The 21,831-nt window shown below is 39.7% G+C and overlaps 1 protein-coding gene across 2 annotated transcripts; it reads left to right on the top strand.

Moving 5' to 3' along the window:
* Positions 1 to 20,250: 20,250 nt before the first annotated feature.
* LOC143270800 (periphilin-1-like) lies at positions 20,251 to 21,249 on the top strand. 2 transcript variants are annotated; one of them, XM_076561913.1, is made up of 2 exons: positions 20,251 to 20,287; positions 20,471 to 21,249. In XM_076561913.1, exon 2 carries the CDS (start codon positions 20,536 to 20,538, stop codon positions 21,247 to 21,249), a length of 714 nt encoding a protein of 237 aa, XP_076418028.1. In that variant the 5' UTR covers positions 20,251 to 20,287; positions 20,471 to 20,535. The 2 variants fall into 2 exon arrangements, with proteins under 2 accessions (XP_076418028.1, XP_076418027.1); XM_076561912.1 differs by lacking the exon at positions 20,251 to 20,287 and having other exon boundaries at positions 20,536 to 20,793; positions 20,914 to 21,249.
* Positions 21,250 to 21,831: the final 582 nt, after the last annotated feature.

The following is a 21,831-nucleotide window of genomic DNA, read 5'->3' as shown; positions in this document are numbered from 1 at the left end:
GTTCTTATAACTTAAATTAACCCATTTATATCAATCAATGTTGTGCCTCATGGCTTTTTACCTCTCTTCCATCTTGCACCTCCTGTTTCCTCTCCACGTCCCCTGGTGTCTGTTACACGCCTAGATTCATCTCTCTTGCTCTCTTTCTTCCTGGAAGTCCTGTCTAACCTCTTTCTGCCTAGCTATTGGCCATTTGGCTCTTTATTAAAGCAATCAGAAGGTGCCTTGGCAAAGACACATCTTTACAGTGTCCAAAATAATTATTCCACAATACATGCTTAGCAGTATTTTGCTAAGCTCTTCATTGTGGTACTTTGGTGTCACAGCTGGCTAGGTGTATTTCTTGTTTCCTTCCCTTGGCTGCTTGCACAGCACCCAGGACTATGAAAACTAGTCCTCAGGGTGCAGACTTTCAGATCAGATCAAGCTTGGATCCTTTCAGTCCTGTGTCTGAAGTACATGGTATTTTCAGTAACAGAGACTTACCTCCAACTTCTGTGACACAGCCAAGGGCAATGTCCATATCCCATATTGTAGCAGGAAACTTAAAAGTTCTTATTAATAAAAAAGAAACCCGGGACTAGGTATTAGGGTGAATGCTGAAAGATCAGAGAAACAGAAGCCACAGCCACCTCAGCTTGCCAATTCTCAGCTGATCCTGTTTCCTCAAACTGGAAGTCGCTGAGTCCTCATCTGAATGGATCTCAGCTGAACTGCACAGCTCAAAATCCTAAAACCTTAACCAGCTCTAGTTCCTGGTTTTTATGCCTTATATACTTAGCTGCTTTCTGCCATTACTTCCTGGGATTCCATGGTGTGAGTCACCATGCCTGGCTGTTTCCAGTGTGGCCTTGAACTCACAGAGATCCAGATGGATTTCTACCTCTGGAATGCTAGGATTAAAGGAGTGTGTGCTACTGTTTTCTGGCCTCTATATCTAGTGGCTTTTCTGCTTTCTGACTCCAGATAAGTTTATTAGGGTACACAATACTTTAGGGAACACAATACCACCACATTTCCCCCCTTTTTTGTATAAAATTAAAAAAGCTTATAACTAATACAAGAAAAACTATATCCAATAAGTATATACAATATATACAGTCAAGAATTACATTAATGATGTCTATCCATTAACATTTAACAGATTCAAATGAAAAACTCCATTAATATATAACAATGTCCAGTCCATTAACATTTGACAAATTCAGACAAAAAAAATTCATTACTTAGCCTATTTAAAACAAGTAGCTCCTTTTTAAAAGTAGATTCAATAACAGACCTTTATATCTTATCATCTCCATATTCTATCTTTTTTATAATAGATTCAATAATCTACCTTTTGTCATTTCTATATCTTCCCCTTTTCTTTTTAGAGTAGATTCAATGGTCTACCAATTTATCCTATTATTTATTTTTTTCCTCAGAGTAAATTAAATGATCTACCGCATATCTATATTTTCTTTTTTTTCTTTTTTTAAACAAAAACTCTGAATCTAATCTCCTTGTTCAGCTTTTTTTCTGACCACGAACAATTAACAACTTGTAACCAACCATCATAAGCAATGACAATATCCATAACTCATTAAACAACCAAAAACCTCCCATCCCAAATCTTAGGAATGTGGGCATCATTTTCTTAAAATTACTTCCTGCTTTCTGGGGGGTGAAGACATCTTTAGGGAATCCTGAAAAGAAATTTTGTGGTTAATTGTCAAGTCCTGTATCATTTGTCCAGTTACTGCATAATGAAAAAGTACAGGGCTTGTTTCAAGTCCTTGTTCAAGTAGTCTGTCAGGCTGGATCATCTCAGCTAGCCATCTCAAAATTGTCCTGAGCAGTTTGTAGTCCAAAGTCGATCTTTCTGTGGTGTTAATCAGCTTAATGGCTTTACCATAGTCCACATGGAATCATTGTTGTGGGGTACCATCATTGTTTTGAAGATTTCAAAGTTGCTTTTAGGTATGGTCATGGTTCTGTACAGAATTGTGTGTGTGTGTGTGTGTGTGTGTGTGTGTGTGTGTGTGTGTGTGTGTGTGTGTGTGTGTGTGTGTGTGCCGTCTCTGTGGTTTGGAGTAATCACAGTCTGATAAATGTCTGTCTCTCGGAACCATGAATGTTCTACCCTAGAAGACAATATCTTCACAGCAATTTCTCCCCACCATTTGACTTGCCAAATTTTTCCAAACTGACCTTTGCTGATGCTTTCTTGTAACACAATGGTCCTGGCAATTCTTCTCTGAACAAACAGCAGTAAACCATTCATCCCAGGTAGCAGAGTTCACCGCAGTCACCAAGACGATGAGAAGCAACCAGCAACTCAGAGCAGCAGATGCTGCCTCCATGGTCCCACTGCCACTGTTTGTAGCTGGGCCCCGGCCAAAGCTTCTGCTTAGCAAGCCTCCTAGGCCAGCCTCAAACTCCACATCCTCCTGCCTCTGCCTCCGTTAGCAAATCCTATGGGAATGTACCACCACAACCAGGTTTCATATTCACATCTGAAGTTTTGGAGGTTGGAATCACAGAAGAATGAGAACAAATGTGCCATTTGACTTTCTGTGTCTGGGTTAATTCACTTAATATAATATTTTCTAGCTCCATCTCTTTGCCTCTAGATTTCATTTTCTTTACTGATGAATAGTATTCCACAGTGTATATGTACTGCATTCTCATTACCCATTCATTAGTTGAAAACTACTTAGGGTATTTCCTTTTCCTAGTCTATGTGAACAGAGTGGCAATGAACAAGACTAAACAAGTATCTGGAGTAGGATGTCAAGAACTTTGGACACATGCCAAAGAACTTCTTGGCTTGCTCATAAGGAATGTTTTTGCCTGGATGTGTGTTCACATTACATGCATGTCATGCCCACGGAGATCAGAAGAGTTGTCAGATCTTCTGGAACTGGAGTTAAAGAATGGTGTTGTGAGCTTCTAGGTAGGTTATGGGAATTGAGCACTGCAGGGAGTGTAGAAGCATCATGTAGCCTCTGTCTACACAACCAAGCTCCTGGTTGTGTCCACCAAAAATATCTCAATCATGGCCTATTGTCCCCTGGGATAAAAAATGAACCTCAGCTGACAAGGACTGGGTTAGGATGCCCTTTTAAGGTTTTGCGTGATTAATAACATGAAGTCCAGTCCTTTTAGAATCTAGTTCTATGACAACATTACAACATAGTTTGGATAAACATGATGACATACACCTGTTGTTACAACACTTGGGAGGCTGAGGCAGAAGCATGGTGAATTCTAAGACAGCCTCAGCAGCTTGGGGAATCCATGTCAGAAAGGAAGGAAGGAAGAAAGAAATAAAGAAATAAAGAAATGAAGAAAGGAAGGAAGGAAGGAAGGAAAGAAGGAAGGAAGGAAGGAAGGAAGGAAGGAAGGAAGGAAGGAAGGAAGGAAGAAGAAAGGGGCTTGGCACTGGTGATCCATGCCTTACATAACACCCAGTAATCAGAAGGTAGAGGAAAGTGGATCCCTGTGTGTTTGAAGCATGCCTAGTCTACAGAGTGAGTTCCAAGACAGCCAGGGTTATACAGAGACCCTGTCTCAAAAAAGATAAAGATAAAGAAAGAAACTTAGTTATACGTTCTATCTGAAAGTTTGACAAGGACTTTATAAATACAGTGCAATTTCTAAAGACATAGAAATATAAGAGTGAAACATTTGATAAATCTCCTTTGGGGTGACAAGGTTTTTTTTCTTTTATTTATTTTTTGTTGTTTCTGGAATTCACTAGTTAGGAATCTGAACAGAATGAGTAAAGGTCAGTGAGAGATACTGCCTCAAAAAATAAAATAATTTGAAAATCTGGTAAATAGAAAAACTACATTAAGCAGAAACAGCCAGGTATGCTGGCATTTGCAGGTGGTGTATAGCCCAATCATTGAGAAACAGACTGAATGATCAACAGGAATGAACCTACTTTGTCTTTACTATAAGATGGCTTTCAAGCCTAAGATGGAGGCAGCCTGGTTCATCAGCTGGGGAGATGGTTCAGCACTTAATAGCCCTTGCCACTCTTGCAGAGAAGCAGCATTCCCTTACCAGCACACAAATGGCAGGCAGCTCCTAGGGGCCTAAACCTCCAGTCCAGGTGATAGGATGCCCTCTTCTGGCCCCTGTGTGAACTGCATGCCTCTGTTACATTTAGGTGCCTGCAGGGGAAAATATTCAAACTCATGAAACAAAACAGATAGTTTTAAACATACAGAAAACTTAAAAAATAATTAGCACATATATGTTTATATGATGACTGTTTTACCTGAGTGTATATTAGAGCACGGTGTATGTGCCTGATACCCACAGTAATCAGAAGACCTAGTCAGATCCCCAGGGACTAGAGTTACAGACAGCTGTGAGTCACAATGAGGATGCTGGAAATAGAACCTCAACCCTTTGGATGAGCAGCCAGGGCTCTTAACCACGAAGCCATCTTCCCAGAGCGCCCACATCCACCACATTACTATTGTTTTGTTTATTTATGTATTTATTTTTGTTTATTTAGACAGAGTTTCTCCGTGTAATCCTGGCTGTCCTGGACTCACTCTGCAGACCAGGCTGGCCTAGAACACAGAGATCTGTCTGCCTCTGCCTCCTGAGTGCTGGGATTAAAGGCATGCAGCACCACTGCCCAGCCACACATTATTTTGAATTAATTATCTAGACAAGCTTTTGTGTGTGCCAGGCTAGCCTCTGAATCACTTGGGGGACATTTGAAACTTCTGATCCTCCATGACTCTACCCTTTAAGTGCTGGATTTATAAGCTTGTGCCACCATGCTTTGTTTACTTGGGTCTGGGACAAGCACGAACTACAGGAGACCCTGTCTCAGGTGAAAAAACAAACAAAAGTGGCTTTATCTGGGACTGGGAGGCTTGGACCAAACCTATGTATGTGTGTGTGTTTCTGTGGGAGGGGTGTGGGTTTCTGTGTGTGTGTGTGTGTGTGTGTGTGTGTGTGTGTGTGTGTGTGTATCTTGTGGCTACAAACCCCACAATCACGCGTGCACACACACAAAAACCTATGTTAAAGATTCTATGAATCTAATTAGTTTGTTGGAACTTCTGGTACTTAGGAAGAATAGGAAGCATGCAAGACCTGAGACAGATTATCTTGGGCTGTCTTTACCCCATTAAGAGCCACCTAATGTTCACCTCTGTAGGACCAATTACTAAATGGTCTTATTAATTAAAAAAAAAAAACAAACCCGGAGACGGATATTGGGATAAAAGGCTGAGAGATCAGAAAAGCTGAAAGGAGCGAGCCATGTTCTTAACACTTGGAGATCCTCTGCCAAAGAGAACTACTTCCTGTATACCCATGCCTATAGGCCTTTCTGTTCTGACATGTCATTTCCTTTCTCTGCCCAGCTCTGTCACTTCCTGTCTGTCTGTACAGACCTGCAGACCCTTATGGTTAGTGCTGGGATTAAAGGTATACCCCACCATGCCTAGCTCTGTTTGCAGTGTGGCCTTGAACTCACAGAGATCCAGACGGATCTCTGCCTTCCAAATGATAGAATTAAAGGCTTGATCTACCATTGCCTGACCTCTATGTTTAATATAGTGGCTGGCTTTTTCCTCTGATCCTCGGGTAAACTTTATTGAGGTACACAGATTAAATATCACCACATTACCACTTTTTATTGTCTAAAATAAAAAAATAAAATAAAGTTATTTCTAATATAAGAAAAACTATATACATTAAGTACAATAACTATGAACAATATATACAAGTAATAAATGCATCGACAATGTCTGTTTCATTTGCATTTGACAAACTCACTGAAAATATTCTACCATCTATCCTGGTTTTGTGCATCCAAAGGATTCTATCCAATTTACCTTCTACCTGAATTTGAATTACCAGCACTATCTTTAGATGTCTTTCAAACTTTCACACTTTACACCTCTTAGTGAATTTCTTTTTTTTTTTTAAAGATTTATTTATTATGTAGACAGTAAGCCTGCAGGCCAGAAGATGTCACCAGATCTCATTATTAATGTTTGTGAACCACCATGTGCATGCTGGGAATTGAACTCAGGACCTCTAGAAGAGCAGCCAGTGCTCTTAAACTCTGAGCCATCTCTCCAGCCCCATTTTCTGAATTTCTTAACAAAGAAATCTATAACTATAACTATCTAATCTTCAACACCCTGAAAGTCCCCATAAGAAATTAAGATTACCTAGGAAGTGCAAATATGCAAATTCCAAAAAATGAGAGTAATGACAGAAATAGGCAGCTGCCTGAACACTCACTGGAGTTTTCTATGCAATGTGGGGATATCATTTTCAGTCTACAGGCTTAGCACATCTGACAGACTCCTCTGTGAAGCAGGATTTTCGAAAGAGCCTTCCTACCTTGTCTTGGCAAGGATCAGCACTCCTTTGTTTTGTGTCCCGCTTGTCCATTTTGGATAGCATACTGTCAGCAGTTGATGTGAGGGCACTTTCTTGCCCAGTGGCTAACTTTTGCCACAATGAAAGTAAACTCCATATGGAGTTTCTTCAATGCCCATCTTCTCTGAAGTAGATTGGTGCTGCCAGGAGCAGAAATGTCCCATAGTCATTAAAAAATGAAAAAATTATGTTATTAAACATTTTAAATGTCTTATTCCATAGATCTCTGAAGTGTTTGAAGATAATCTGTATCTGTCTACTTAAATTATATTTCAGTTTGACCTTGTAAACATACTTAATATGACTTCAAGTTCAATTGTAATGACTAACTACTAACTTTCATTTCTTTATATCCTAATAGTTGGTAATAAAAAGTTTTAAGGACTTGCAAATTGCATTACATTGTGAAATGAAGTGTATAAGTACAATATCTTGAACAAGATTACAAATATACATACAGTATTTTCCTTTTTTTTCCTTTTTTTTTTTTTTTTTGGTTTTTCAAGACAGGGTTTCTCTGTGTACCTTTGTGCCATTCCTGGAACTCAGTTGCTAACACAGCCTGGCCTCGAACTCACAGAGATCTGCCTGGCTCTGCTCCTGAGTGCTGGGATTAAAGGTGTGAGCCACCACTGCCCAGTTACATACAGTATTTGCTAACAAAATCACTCTCAAATTTGTATCTATATATAATTTTTATACAATATACAAAAATCCAATCCAACATTAAATATTAAAAACTAGTAGTTGCCTTCTAAAAGTAGATTCAATAATGGAAGTAGATTCAATAACTGACAATTTATCTACATCATATCTATATCCCTTCTTTTTTTTTCTTTTCAATAAGTTGCCCTTCGTTCTATCATCTCTATGTCTTTTTTTTTTCAGAGCAGATTCAATAATCTACCTCATATCTATATTCTCATTTTTTTTACTTTTTTTCTTTTCTTTTAAACAAGAACCTACCTACAAAATTTATCTAATCTCCTTTGTTTAGCCTTTTTTCTGACCATTAACAATAACAACTTGTAACCAACCATCCTGAACAATGACAATTATCAAAAATCCATAGACAGACTGAAAACCACCCAACCCACCTCTTGGGAATGTGGGCATTATGTTCTCAAAATTAATTCCTGCTGTTTGGGGGCAAAGGCATCTTTAGGGGATCCTGAAAAGATAAATTTTGACTGAATTGTCAAGTCCTGGGAGAGGTAGCTATATCATTTGTGTCATTTCAACAATAATGAAAGGCAACATTTAGTCTGCTAATTAAAAAAAATTAACACTGGGAGGTGGTAGCACACATATTTAGTTCCAGTACTTAGGCAGATGCAGGTAGATCTCTGGGTTTGAGGACAGTCTGATTCTACAGAGCGAGGTCCAGGACAGCCAGGGTTACACAGAGAAACCCTGTCTCTAAAAGAATAAAACAACAAACAACAACAAAAACGTTTAACAAGCACAGAGCACACGTAAGAAAGAATTATTTCTTTTGGTTTCTTGGCTCTGTAGTAGAGCACAGGTGCCATGAAGACAGGAAGGTGAAATGGGAAAAAACATAAGTGGGGAGGGCAATGATGGGGTGGAGGGGTAATGTATAGGGTGGGAAAGCCTGCAGGAGAGTGAATGGATAATGACTTCTTTGGTGTTTGAAAGAATCCATAGGCAGATCTATTTCTCATAGGCTTTCTTAAAAATGCATATACAAAATATGTACATGTAATTTAATTGGAAATATCCCATCCTGGGGAACAATGCCCTCCCCTGGAAGCACAGACTAAGGAGACAAAATCTGGTGCCAGGTGTGTGAAACCTCCTTTGAGTTTTGTGGTTTGATGGTCCAAGAGATTTCCTCAGACAATATAAGCTGTTGCCATTGGTCTGGTTGCCTGCCAGAACTTGAGGACATGACCCTCCTGAAGAGCAAGCAACCACTGCTCTTCCAAAGGACCCAGGCACAGTTCCCAGCACTTCTGTGGCAGTTCACAGCCATCTGTATCTAAAACTCCAGTTCCAAGGACTCCAGTGCCCTCTCAGTTCCTCTTCTGTCCTCTGTGGGCACAAGGAATGCTTGTGGTACACACACATACATGCAGGCAAAACACCCAAAGGGGTGAGGTGCCACAACACTTTAATCCTTATTAAAACTTATTTAAGCTTGTTTTTCCCGTAAATGCTAATTTCCCGTTACATGGTTCCCTCAGTAACCCTTTGTCTCACTTAATAGAGCTAAAGATTTTCTCAGGAAGTAGAAAAGAAACCCTGGAGGCTTTCCCAGGTCCACAGCTCCCGCCCCTCTGAGACTCTGGGGCGAATCTAGGAGAGATCAGTTATCCGCTGGGCGGGGCCAGCACTCAGAGTGACAGGAGTTTCTTTTTTCCTTTCCTACTTGCGCTCAACTAAGAGCTGGAAGAGTGGGAAGGAGACCCCCACAGAGGGCTGAGATCCGACCACAGGACGGCCAGGCCTAGATCACGTAAGATTCCTGCATTATCCCCACCTTCCTGGTACCTTGAGCGATCTCTCTGAAGCCAGGGCCTCTCCCTTGACTGAGTGTGGGACCCTGAACCTGGGAGCTTTGGGAATTGGCGATTGCTGGGACCCTGGGGCAGGTGGAGGAGACACCACGTGGGATGGCCTTTTTCATGCGTTTAGGGACCCTTGAGTTTGTGCACTGGGCAGCATCCGCAAAGCCTGGTGGAAGGGCTTCGTGGACCCGGAATCACGTCCCTGGTGTAGAGGAGGCTGTGGGAGGCCAGAGAGGACTCAGGGACTTAGCACTAAGCAGCCCTCCCCCCACTCTCTGCCTGTGCACAGCCAGTTAGGCGCCGGAGTTGTGGTGGTTTGAGCTAAGTAATCGCTAAAGTGTGGCCGCCCTGTTCAAGGCTGAGGGGGTTCCCCAAATTTAGGGCAAGAATGTTTGCTTTCGTGTATGTTTCAGAGAGAAAAAAATTACTAAAAACAGCTGCATTTCTGAGTGTGCATTGGCAAGTTCTCACAAAATTTCAGGGACTTTTTTTTTTTTTTTAGCAAGACTAGGTATCTTTGTGTAGCCCTGGCCGCACCTGGAACTCCCTCTGTAGACCTGGCTGTCCTCCAACTTAGAGATCCCTCTTCCTAAGTCTCCCAAGTGCTGGGATTAAAGCCATCCACCACTGGCCAGTCACATTTTCACTGGTCTAGACTCTAGAGTTTTGTGAACTGGAGAAGATATGAAATCAAGGTTATGAATACTTTACAGCACTGATTTCGGATACCAGGACCTTGAACACGTGAGGAAAAGCACTCTGCCAACAACCACTTGCTCCCTGGGATATTAAAGCAATAATGAAACTTAAAATTTAAAATTTTTAATAAGAAATTCTTTCAGATACCAAAGTGTATAATAATACATAATATGCCTAAGAAGAGCAAGTCCTATTTAAAATACAGTTCAAAATGCAAATTATTTACAAATGAGAGCATTGTCTGTATTTGTGGGTGTTCCTCTGTATCCTTGTATTTGTTTTTACTCATACTGAAGCATAAGCCTCCAATGCAGCATTATTTAAAACTTAAAGTTTCTGAAGAGATTGATATCATAGTTCCTACTTATTTACCACGATGAATATTATGTTCACATATAGCCATAGGTATTTTTTTCTTTGCTGTGTTTTTACTCAAATGTAGGTATACTTATGCTTCCTCCTCTATCGTCTAGAATGATAATGAATGACATAACACACAAAATAATACAAAAGAAGTTACCGCTCCATTGAGTTTCTGCATCCCTACAAGGTTTATCAAGGATTATTCGGTAAACCAGGCATGGAACTAGGAACTTCCTGTATGTAGCCATCGATCTTTCTCAAGTTTGTGTATGCTCCAAGGTGATTTGATACCGGAATAGATTTAGGATCTCTTCCTCTATTATTTTTCAAACTGTCTTGTCCACGACATCCTCCTGCTATCATCACCCAATGATAAGATAAGAGGACTCTTGTAACACATTCAGCACGGCAGAATTATTTTTGAAGTTTACTTTGTCTTTTAAATTTATGTGTGTGTATGACTGTGTATGTGTGTGTATACAAAGTGTGTATGTGCAGTGCATGAGGCACAGTATACACGGTGGTCAGAACAAATATTAACAGTTAGTTAATTAGTTAGTTAGGGAAAATTTCATTTCCTCTTTAAAGGTCTCTATCAATCAGGGCTGAAATCAATGAACTAGAAACAAAATATGCAAAGAATCAATGAAATGAAGAGTTGGTTCCTTGAAAAGATAAACAGACAAATGATAAGCTAAACTAATCAAAATAACTGAAATCTCCTTACCAATATGATGAGAATTGGAAAGAGATATTAAAACAGTATTGCCTAGTTCGGTCCCATGCAGGTTCCCCAGCTGTCAATCTAGAGGCAGTGAGCTCCAACTAGCTTGGGTCAGCTGTCTCTGCAGGTTTTCCCACCATGATCGTGACCCCTTTGCTCATATAGTCCCTCCTCCCTGTCTTTGACTGGACTTTTAGAGTCTTAGCTGGGTTCATCTTGATAGAGGGAGCCATTATGGGGTCAGGGAGAAACCTGGTGCTAGGGAAATTCCCAGGAATCCACAAGGACGACCCCAGCTTAGACTACTAATGATAGTGGAGAGGGTGCAAGAATTGGCCTACCCTGGTAATCAGATTGGTGAAGACCCTAATTGTCATCATAGATCCTTCATCCAGTAACTGATGGAAGCAGATGCAGAGATCCACAACCAAGCACCAGGTCGAGCTCTGGGAGTCCAGATGAAGAGAAGGAAGAGGGATTATATGAGCAAGGGGGGTCAAGATCATGATGGGAAAAATCTACAGAAACAACTGAACCAAGATAGTAGGAACTCACAAACTATGGACCAACAGCTGTGGAACCTGCATGGGACTGGACTAGGCCCTCTGCATAGGGGGGCAATTGTGTAGTTTGGTCTGTTTGGGGCGCCCCTGGCAGTGGCATCAGGCTCTATCCCTGGTGCATGAGCTGGCTTTCTTGACCCATCATCTGTCTTGCTTACTCTTGATGCAGGGGGGAGGGGCTGAGATCTGCCTCTACTGAATGTACCAGGCTTTGCTGACTGACTCCTCATGGGAGGCCTTACAATTTTGGAGGAGGAGATGGGAAGTAGGGGGAGAGATGCTGAGGGGAGCAGGAAGAGTAACGAGAGGGACATCTGTGGTTGGTAGGTAAAATTATTAAAAATTTAAATAAATAGAAACAAGTATCTCTTTCCTTTCTCTCCCTTTCTGTTCTCCCACCCCCAGCTCAACTACCTATGTTCTCTTGCCACCTTCCCATACCTCTCCCCATGCTCGCTATTTACTCAGGAGATCTTATCTATGCCCCTTTGAACAATGATCCATGCACATCTCTATTAGGGTCCTCCTTGTTACCTAGTTTCTCTGGGGTTGCTGAACTAGGTCCTCTTAATGTGGGTTACAGTTGTGTGGCTTGGGCAGTTTGTGGGACTACTGGCAGTAGAACAAGGATTTATCCATGGTGCATGAACTGGCTTTTTGGAGTCCATTCCCTATGCCTTGGGATACATTGATACAGGGGGAGCGGGATTAGTGCTGCCTCAACTCAACATGCCAGACTTTGTTAACTCCCCATGGGAAGCCTTACCCTCTCTGAGGAATGGATAAGGGATGGAGTGGGGGGAAGTTGGGGGGGTGAAAGAGAGGAGGGGAGGGAGGAGGAACGGTGGTTGCTATGGAAAATGGAAAAAAAATCTTTAAATTAAAAAAATTAAAACTTAGAAATCATTGCATGCAATTTCCAAAGAATTAATAAAAATCAGGAAATATTAACATTAAAAATTAAATCTGAAAGAAAATAAAAATGAATGAAAAAATTAAAGAAAAAATAAAAGAGCTCAAAAAACATGTTCTGTGTGCCAGGACCTCAGCAGAAAAATCCCTCTGCTGGGAAACTCCAGGCAAACACCAAGCAGTGGAAATAGAATGTCTTAGGGTCAGTAATCATATCATACTGTCGTTTTCTGCTGTGATCTCACATGGTACTTAAAGATATTTAAAAGAATTTCTACAACATCATATCATAAAAAGTAAAAAACAAAATTAGAAAGACTCTCCCAACTAAAAACACCCAGGACAGGGAGATTCAACACAGAATTCTGCCAGACTTTCAAAGGAGAATTAACACTAATACTCCTCAAGTTGTTCTATAAAATAGAAAAAGTAGTAACACTTCCAAATTTGTTTGACTAAGCCAGCATTTCCCTGATACCAAAACCAGTCAAAACCCAACAAAAAAGAGAAGTATATAGGCCAATCTCTCTGATGAACATAAACACAAAAATTTCCATTAAAATATTTGCAAGCCAAATTCAAGACCACATCCAAAAGATAATTTGATTTCAACCCAGAGAAGCAGGGATGGTTTGATACATGTAAACCAGTAGATTTAATCCACCACAGAGACTCAAGAAGAGAAGCCTCACAAGCAGCTCATTAGATTCCGAAAATGCCTTTAAGAAAATCCAACATGTCTTCATGACAGAAGTCCTCGAGAATCTAGGGATGGAGGGTTGATATTTCAACCTAATAATGACAATATATAAGTCCCCTGTCAACTGGTCTGAGGTCACAATTGTAATTAAAACAAAGATTATGTGAATGTTAAGTTTATATTTGTAAAGTCATGGTTTTTGTACAAAACTTCTGCCTTTTCTCTTTGATAGCTACAGAATTACACTGGCATTATAGGCAGGGTGGTAATCCTACAGATGTTGCAACTGGGTTAAGGGAAAATTATTTGTTAATATACTTTGTAAGAATACACTCACATATGCAGGATACACCCACACAATCCAACACACACACACACACAGACACACACACACACACACACACACACACACACACACACACACACACTACAAGCCCACAACAAACATCATGATAAATAGAGAAAAACTGAAAACATTTCTGCTAAAATCAAGAACAAGACAAGAATGGCCACTCTTTCTACTCTTTTTCAATAAAGTACTTGAAGTCCTTGGTGTAGCAATGAAATAAGGCTATACAAGGAATACATATAGGAAAGATAAAAGTCTAATACACCTATTTGAAGATATGATTCTACACATAAAAGATCCCAAAGACTCCACAGGACAAATAGAGCTGAAAAATATATCCAGCAATGTTGTAGGATACAAAATTAAAAAAACAACATCTCTAGTTTTCCTGTATATAGATGAAAAATATAACAAGAAACCATAAAAACAATCCATTCACAATAGAATCAAAAATATCTTGGAATCAAGGAAGATAAAGACTTGTACAATGAAAACTTTACACACTGAAGAAAGAAATGAAAGACAAAACCAAAATCTGGAAAGACCTCTCATGCTCATAGTCTAGATCAGCTGCTCTTTAAGAATCAGCCCAATAGCACCAATTTAAACAAGAACTCCTAGTGAACCAAGACTAAAAATTAGAACAAGAGAGGCACTCTCAGACACAGACACCACCTGCATGGAGCAGAGGAAGAGATGAGTAGACACCAGTGCAAAAATACAGGCAACAACATACAGACCTATATGGCAACATCAGAACCCAGTGATTCTATACCTGCAAGACCTAAACATACCATGACAGAAGAAACAGAAGAGATTAACCCTAAAAATGACTTTAAGAAGATGATAGAGGCCCTTAAAGAAGAAATAAAACATTCCCTCAATGAGGAAATAAAAACTTTCCTTAAAGAGGAAATGAAAAACTACCTTAAAGAGAAAATAAAAACTTTCCTTAAAGAGGAAATGAAAAACTCCATTAAAGAGGAAATAAAAAACTCCCTTAAAGAAATGGAAGAATAAACGAACAAAAAATGGGAAGAAATCAAAGAAAGCCAAGAAAAAGCAATTAAACCGATGAAAGAAACATTCCAAGATCTGAAAAATGAATTTGATACAATAAAGAAAACACATGCTGAGGGAATGCTGGAAATAGAAATCCTGAATATACAAACGGGAACTACAGAGATAAGCATAACCAACCGATTGCAAGAGATGGAACAGAGAATCTCTGACCCTGAAGACACAATAGAGAAAATAGATTCATAGGCAAAGAAAACACTAAAGACAAAAAAGTTGTAAGACAAAACGTCCAAGAAATTTAGGACACCGTGAATAGACCAAAACTAAGAATAATAGGGATAGAAGAAGGAGAAGAATACCAAGTCAAAGGCCCAGAAAATATATTCAACAAAATCATTGAAGAAAACTTTTGTAACCTAAAGAAAGAAATACCGATGAAGAGACAAGAAGCTTACAGAACACCACATAGACTGAATCCAAAGAAAAAGTCCCCTCGCCATATAATGATCAAAACACTAAACACACACAGAACAAAGAAAAATATTAAGAACCACAAAGGAAAAAGACCAAGTAATATATAAAGGCAAACACATCAGAATAATACCAGACTTCTCAATAGAGACTATGAAAGATAGAAGGTCATGGACAAATCTTATGCAGACACTAAGAGACCAGAGATGCCAACCCAGACTATTATACCCAGCAAAACTCTCAATCACCATAGGCGGAGTAAACAAAATATTCCAGGATAAAACCAGATTTAATCAATACCTGTTCAGAAACCCAGCCCTACAGAAAGCACTAGAAGGGAAAATCCAACCCAAAGAAGCTAAACACATCCATGAAAAACCAAGCAATAGATAATCCCACACCAACATACACCAAAGAAGGACAACACAACACAACCACAAAAAAATAACAGGAATTAACAATCACTGGTCGTTAGTATCCATCAATATCCATGGTCTCACCTCACCTATAAAAAGAAACAGGCTAACAGAATGGATAAGAAAACAGGACCCATCCATCTGCTGCATACAAGAAACACAATTTAACTTCAAAGACAGACACTACCTCCAAGTAAAGGGCTGGGAAAAAGCTTTCCAAGCAAATGGACCTAAGAAACAAGCTGGTGTAGCTATCCTAATATCTAATAAAATAGATTTCAAACTAAAATCAATCAAAAGAGATCAGGATGGACATTACATATTGATCACAGGAAAAATCCACCAAGATGAAGTCTCGATTCCAAACAGTTATGCTCCAAATACAAAAGCACACACATTCATAAAAGAAACACTACCACAGTTTAAAATGCACATCAAACCCCACACATTAGTAGTGGGAGATTTTAACACACCACTCTCACCAGAAGACAGATCTACCAGACTGAAACTTAACAAAGAAATAAAGGACCCAACAGATGTTATGACTCAAATGGACTTAATAGGTATCTACAGAACATTCCATCCTAACACAAGAGAATATACCTTCTTCTCAGCACCCGATGGAACCTTCTCAAAAATTGACCACATGCTTGGCCACAAAACAAATCTCAAAAGACACAAAAAAATTTGAATAATCTCCTGTATCTTATCAGACCACCAGGCCTTAACGGTAGACCTCAACAACAACAAAAATTATAGAAAACCCACAAACTCATGAAAACTGAATAATGCCCAACTGAAGCATCAATGGATCAAGGAAAAAATAATGAAAGAAATTAAAGATTCCCTAGAATTCAATGAAAATGAAAGTACAACATACCCAAACTTATGAGACACTATGAAACTAGTGCTAAGAGGAAAATTCATAGCTCTAAATGCACACCTAAAGAAGATGGAGCAATCCCATACCAATGAATTAACAGCACAACTGAAAGCTCTAGAACAAAAAGAAACAAACTCACCTAGGAGAAATAGACACCAGGAAATAATCAAATTCAGGGCTGAAATCAATGAAATAGAAAACAAGAGAACAATACAAAAAATCAATGAAACAAGAGTTCGTTCTTGAAAAAATCAACAAGATAGACAAATCCCTAGCTAAATTAACCAAAAGGCAAAGAGAGAGCACCCAAATTAACAAAATCAGAAATGAAAAAGGAGACATAACAACAGACAAGGAGGAAATCCAGAGAATCATCAGATCATACTTCAAAAACCTGTACTCCACAAAAATGGAAAACCAGGGAGAAATGGACAATTTTCTGGATAAATACCACATACCAAAATTAAATCAAGACCAGATAAACCATTTAAATAGACCAATAACCACTAAAGAAATAGAAACAGTCATCAAAAGTCTCCCAAGCAAAAAAATAGCCCACGACCTGATGGTTTCAGTGCAGAATTCTACCAGACACTCAAAGAAGAACTAATAGCAATACTTTTCAAAGTGTTCCACACAATAGAAACAGAAGGAACACTACCAAACTCTTTTTATGAGGCTACAATGACCCTGATACCCAAACCACACAAAGATGCAACAAAGAATGAGAACTACAGACCAATCTCCCTCATGAACATTGATGGTAAAATACTCAACAAAATATTGACAAACCGAATCCAAGAATACATCAAAACAATTATCCATCACTTCCAAGTAGGATTCATCTCAGGGATGCAAGGATGGTTCATCATATGAAAATGTGTCAATGTAATACATCATATAAACAAACTGAAAGAAAAAACCATATGATCATCTCATTAGATGCTGAAAAAGCCTTTGACAAAATCCAACACCCCTTCATGATAAAGGTCTTGGAAAGATCAGGAATACAAGGAACATTCCTCAATATAATAAAGGCAATTTATAGCAAGCCAGCAGCAAACATCAAATTAAATGGAGAGAAACTCAAAGCGATACCACTAAATTCAGGAACAAGACAAGGCTGTCCACTCTCCCCATATTTATTCAATATAGTACTAGAAGTTCTAGCTAGAGCAATAAGACAACAAAAGGAGATCAAAGGGATACAAATTGACAAGGAAGAAGTCAAACTTTCACTATTTGCAGATGATATGATAGTATACATAAGTGACCCCAAAAACTCTACCAGGCAACTCCTACAGCTGAGAAACTCCTTCAGTAAAGTGGCAGGATACAAGATCAACTCAAAAAAATCAGTAGCCCTCCTATACACAAATGATAAAAGGGCTGAGAAAGAAGTCAGTGGAACATCACCCTTTACAATAGCCACAAATAATATAAAATACCTTGGGATAACACTAACTAAACAAGTGCAGGACCTTTTTGATAAGAACTTTAAATCTCTAAAGAAGGAAATTGAAGAAGAAATCAGAAAATGGAAGGATCTCCTATGCTCTTGGATAGATAGGATTAACATAGTAAAAATGGCAATCTTACCAAAAGCAATCTACAGATTCAATGCAATCCCCATCAAAATCCCAACACAATTTTTCACAGACTTGGAAAGAAAAATACTCAGCTTCATATGGAAAACCAAAAGACCCAGGATAGCTAAAAGAATCCTATACGATAAAGCAACCTTTGGAGGCATCACCATTGAAACAAACAATCTAACAACACTGGAGATAGTGTCTTATTGATTTTTCTTTAATTGTTTTTTATTAGTTTTTTTTGACAGTTTCTTACTATGTGTTTGATCATATTTATCCCTGCCAACTATTTCTCAACTCATTTCCCCACTTTCCTACCCACTTAATTTTGTGTCTTCTTAAAATAACAACAACAAAACGTTTCTTTAAGACCAAAGTGTAGTGCCAGATATCCTTGGGTGTGTGTTGTTCAGCTGGAGCAATGTCAACTTCCCAGACCTACACTCTTAAAAGGAAATTGCCCTTCCTTTCCCAGCAGATAACACTTGTCAATAGCTCCTAGACATAGACCGGGACTGTGTGCCCACCTCCCACTTCCATGCTGGGATTTGGTCTGCCTTGGGCTTGCACAGGTTTGTTTTCTTTTTCATGGTGTTGCAGTTTGTGTGAGTTCATATGTGCATCTGCCCTACTGTGTCCAGAAGTTCCTTGTATTTCTCCACCACCTCAGATTATTATACTCTTTCTTTGTCCTCTTCTTCAATGATCTCTGAAGCCTGTGAGGGGAGGATGAGGTTCCCTTTAAGGCTGAGCATTCTTCTGTCTCTTATTCTCTGCACCTTGGCCAGTTGTTGGCCACTATGTTAACCACCGTTTACTCCATTTCAGAGCTCCTTAGATGAGGAATAAGAGATACATTGATCTACGGCTGTAATGATAAGTCAGTATAATACTATGTGCATTTACAGTATAACATAACAGTAATAAGTTCTCCCCTAGGGCCTATGACTGCTAGCTGTATGTTCTTGGTCTGATAATGGTGCTAGTATGGGTTTCCTCTTGTGGAAAGGAACTTAAATCCAATCAAAAAGTGGTTGGTTACACCAATACTATTTGAGCTACTAATACACCAATGGCCATGTGTTATGCTGATCATTGTTGTAGCTCAAAGGTTTCATAGATAGGTGTGACTGATGATGACTTTTCTCCTTTGGTAGCCTGCATAGCATCTTACAGCAAATGAAAAGAAGCAAGTAGGAATTAAACATTTAGATCATTACCAACTTGATTCTGCCATGTTCTATGACTCAAGTATGGGTAACTTCAACAGTAGGGTTAATGAAAATAAAAGGCCAAATGTTATGACATTATGATTTTTCCTGTTATATAAATTAATTTTAATAAATTTTACATTTGTTCAATATGTTAAATAAATATATTATAAGCTTGTAGTTTAAGGTACTTTAATTTTTCACTAGTGAAATTTATTAGAATATTACGATTTTTTGCTATTGTGTAAATTAATTTTGATTCATTTTAAATTTGTTCACTGCTAAATAAATATTTTATGTGCTTCTATTTTTTGACTTATATGTTTTAAATGTTTATCTACATTTTCTTTAATTTTTAAAGTTTTAGAAATGAAAAAAAATCACATCCTTTCCTTTTCTATTTCTTTCCCTTCCATATCCTCTCCTCCTGGATGCCTCTCAAATTTATGTTGTCTTTTCCTTGATCATCACATGCACACACACACACACACACACACACACACACACACACACAGGCACAAATATATAAATACAATGTTTCCAGTCTATTTCGTGTTGCTTGTATATGTATTTGATTTCAGAGCTGACCACTTGATATTGATAACCAGTTAAAAGGGTGATCCCTGGGGAAGACTAATTCTTTAGCAGTCTGTAGTTCTTTGTTTAGAGTTGGAACCCTATGAGATTTCCCCCTTCAAGTTAGCATATTGATTGGATTGTCCTTATTCAGGTCTTGTTTAGGCAGTCATATTGTTGAAATATCATGGGTGAAGCTTCCCTTTCATTTCTGGTTCCTACAATCTTTCCTCTTCCTCTTAATGATGCTCCCTGAGCCTTAGGCGCAGGAGTTTTGTGTGTGTATCTTGGGGCTAGAAACCCCACAATCACTTGTTCTCTGACGTTGAGTGGTTGTGGTTTTCTGCAATGGTCTCTCTCTGTTGCAAAGAGAAGCTTTTTTTGGTGAGGGGTGAGAGCTACACTTTTTTGTAGTAAGTGGAATTCACTTAGGAATTGTACTGATTTAGTCAAGTGGTGGTACTGCATTCTCCTGTATGACACATGCCCTCACTAGCCCCAGCTAATTTCCTAGCTTACAAGTACCTGGCAGGATATCCGTGCTGTTGAGTAGGCCTAAGTCGAATTAGAGAGCTGTTGGTGCGGTTTCAGCAGCATCGGTGGAATGTACCTATTGGGGAGTTCCGATGACGAATTTTTAGACAATAACAGATTCTTGAGCTGAGCCATAAGTGTGGTTGGAAATTGAAAGTGAACCGGAAGGGAAGTAGGCATTTCTGTTCGCAGAAGTCCAGTGGCTTCCAAAACAGATGAAATGTGGTCTGAGGGATGGTGTGACTACAAGCGACTTCCAGGAAAACAAGCGCAGGGATGGTATGACTGCAAGCCACTTCCAGGAAAACAAGCGCCTCCTTGGAACCATCCCAGTGATGGCAACCATAGATTAATCAATGTTGTGCCAAAGAGACGGCCTCTGGGAGACAAGAGATCTTCTCTGCTAGCCAAACCCAAGGAAGGAGGCTACAGTAGATACTACTGTCATGTTGATTACCAAGAATGGGGCAAGGGCCGCTGTTTTACTCAGGATCCAAGAAGAGCCCCACCCTACAAAAGAGGCCATTATGGCTACCGATGGTCAAGAGATGAGTATTCCACAAGACAACAGCCTCCATACAGGGCCATGAGAAATGGCTTTAGAAGAAAACGTTTCTATTCTTCCCATTATTCAAGACAACGCTCTCCCCATAAACGGGGCGCTCCTTTTTTGAGAGAATCACGTGTGGGCGGGAAGGACTCCCTGCACAGCAGATTTGGATCCAGTCTCAGCAGTAGAAGCAGGATGCGCTCCTTCCATCAGTCTCGATGTAGATGGAAAGAGAGAGCCATCCAGTTTTTGAAAACATCAAGAGATACTGTGCCCTCAAGTTCTTCATCCAAGGTGTTAAAAAGCCCCAGCTGGCTGACTGAGAAGGAACAGGCTGATGCTGCAAGCAAGAGGGCTAATGAAAATCCCAAGAAGTCAGAAGAAAATAACTTGGCTGAAATTTCCGAGTTTGAGATGGGATCCAAGGCACCACTACGTATCAACCAGACAGAAGAACCCGAGTCAAACACAACACCTGGCCCAGAATTGTGTGAAGACAGCCAGCTTAGCATTCGCTCTAAAGCGATTGCATCAAAAATCACTGAGATTGAGAAGGTTTACCGACAAGTCTGTGAAACTTTCGGGATGGTGGTGGAAAGGCTGGTTGAAAAGGATCGTTCGTTAGAAAAATCTATACAGTTTGCAATGAAGCAGAGTTTGCATGAAATAGGTGAGCAACATGTTGAAGAACTCAAGCATTTCATTATGGAGTATGATAATTCTACTCCAGATTTTGGAGACCCTTTTTAGGAGAATTAGGGCTCAGTTCAAAAAATTGTGTAAAAGCTTCTAGATTTCTTACCTTTGGATTGTTTGCTCACCCTTGATGCATGGGGGTGAAGCTTGGTCCTGCCTCAACTGAATGGAAGTACTAACCATTTTGGAGGAAGGGATGGGGGGAGGGTTTGCTGTTCCCCAATGGAAGTACTAACCCTTTTGGAGGAGGGGATGGGGGGAGTCTTGGGGGGAAGGAGCGAGGAGATGGAGGAGGGATGTGAGGGTGATCTGTGGTTGGTATGTCAAATGAATTAAAAAATTAAAAAATAAAGCCAGTTCATGTACACGGCATAAGTTCTGGTCCCATTGCCAGGGGAGAGGATGAGGGGAGCTTCGGCAGAAGCAGGACAAAGGGAGGGAGGGAGAACAGTGATTGGTATGTAAAATGAAAAAAAAACATAATTAAGCAGGGCGGTGGTGGCGCATGCCTTTAATCCCAGCACTTGGGAGGCAGAGGCAGGCGGATCTCTGAGTTCAAGGCCAGCCTGGTCTCCAAAGCGAGTTCCAGGAAAGGCACAAAGCTACACAGAGAAACCCTGTCTCAAAAAACAAAAA

The sequence above is a fragment of the Peromyscus maniculatus genome, chromosome X (assembly GCF_049852395.1).
Source record: "Peromyscus maniculatus bairdii isolate BWxNUB_F1_BW_parent chromosome X, HU_Pman_BW_mat_3.1, whole genome shotgun sequence".
NCBI lineage: Eukaryota > Metazoa > Chordata > Mammalia > Rodentia > Cricetidae > Peromyscus > Peromyscus maniculatus.
The sequence above is the reverse complement of the archived record's forward strand: the minus strand, read 5'-3'. Positions and strand labels throughout refer to the sequence as shown.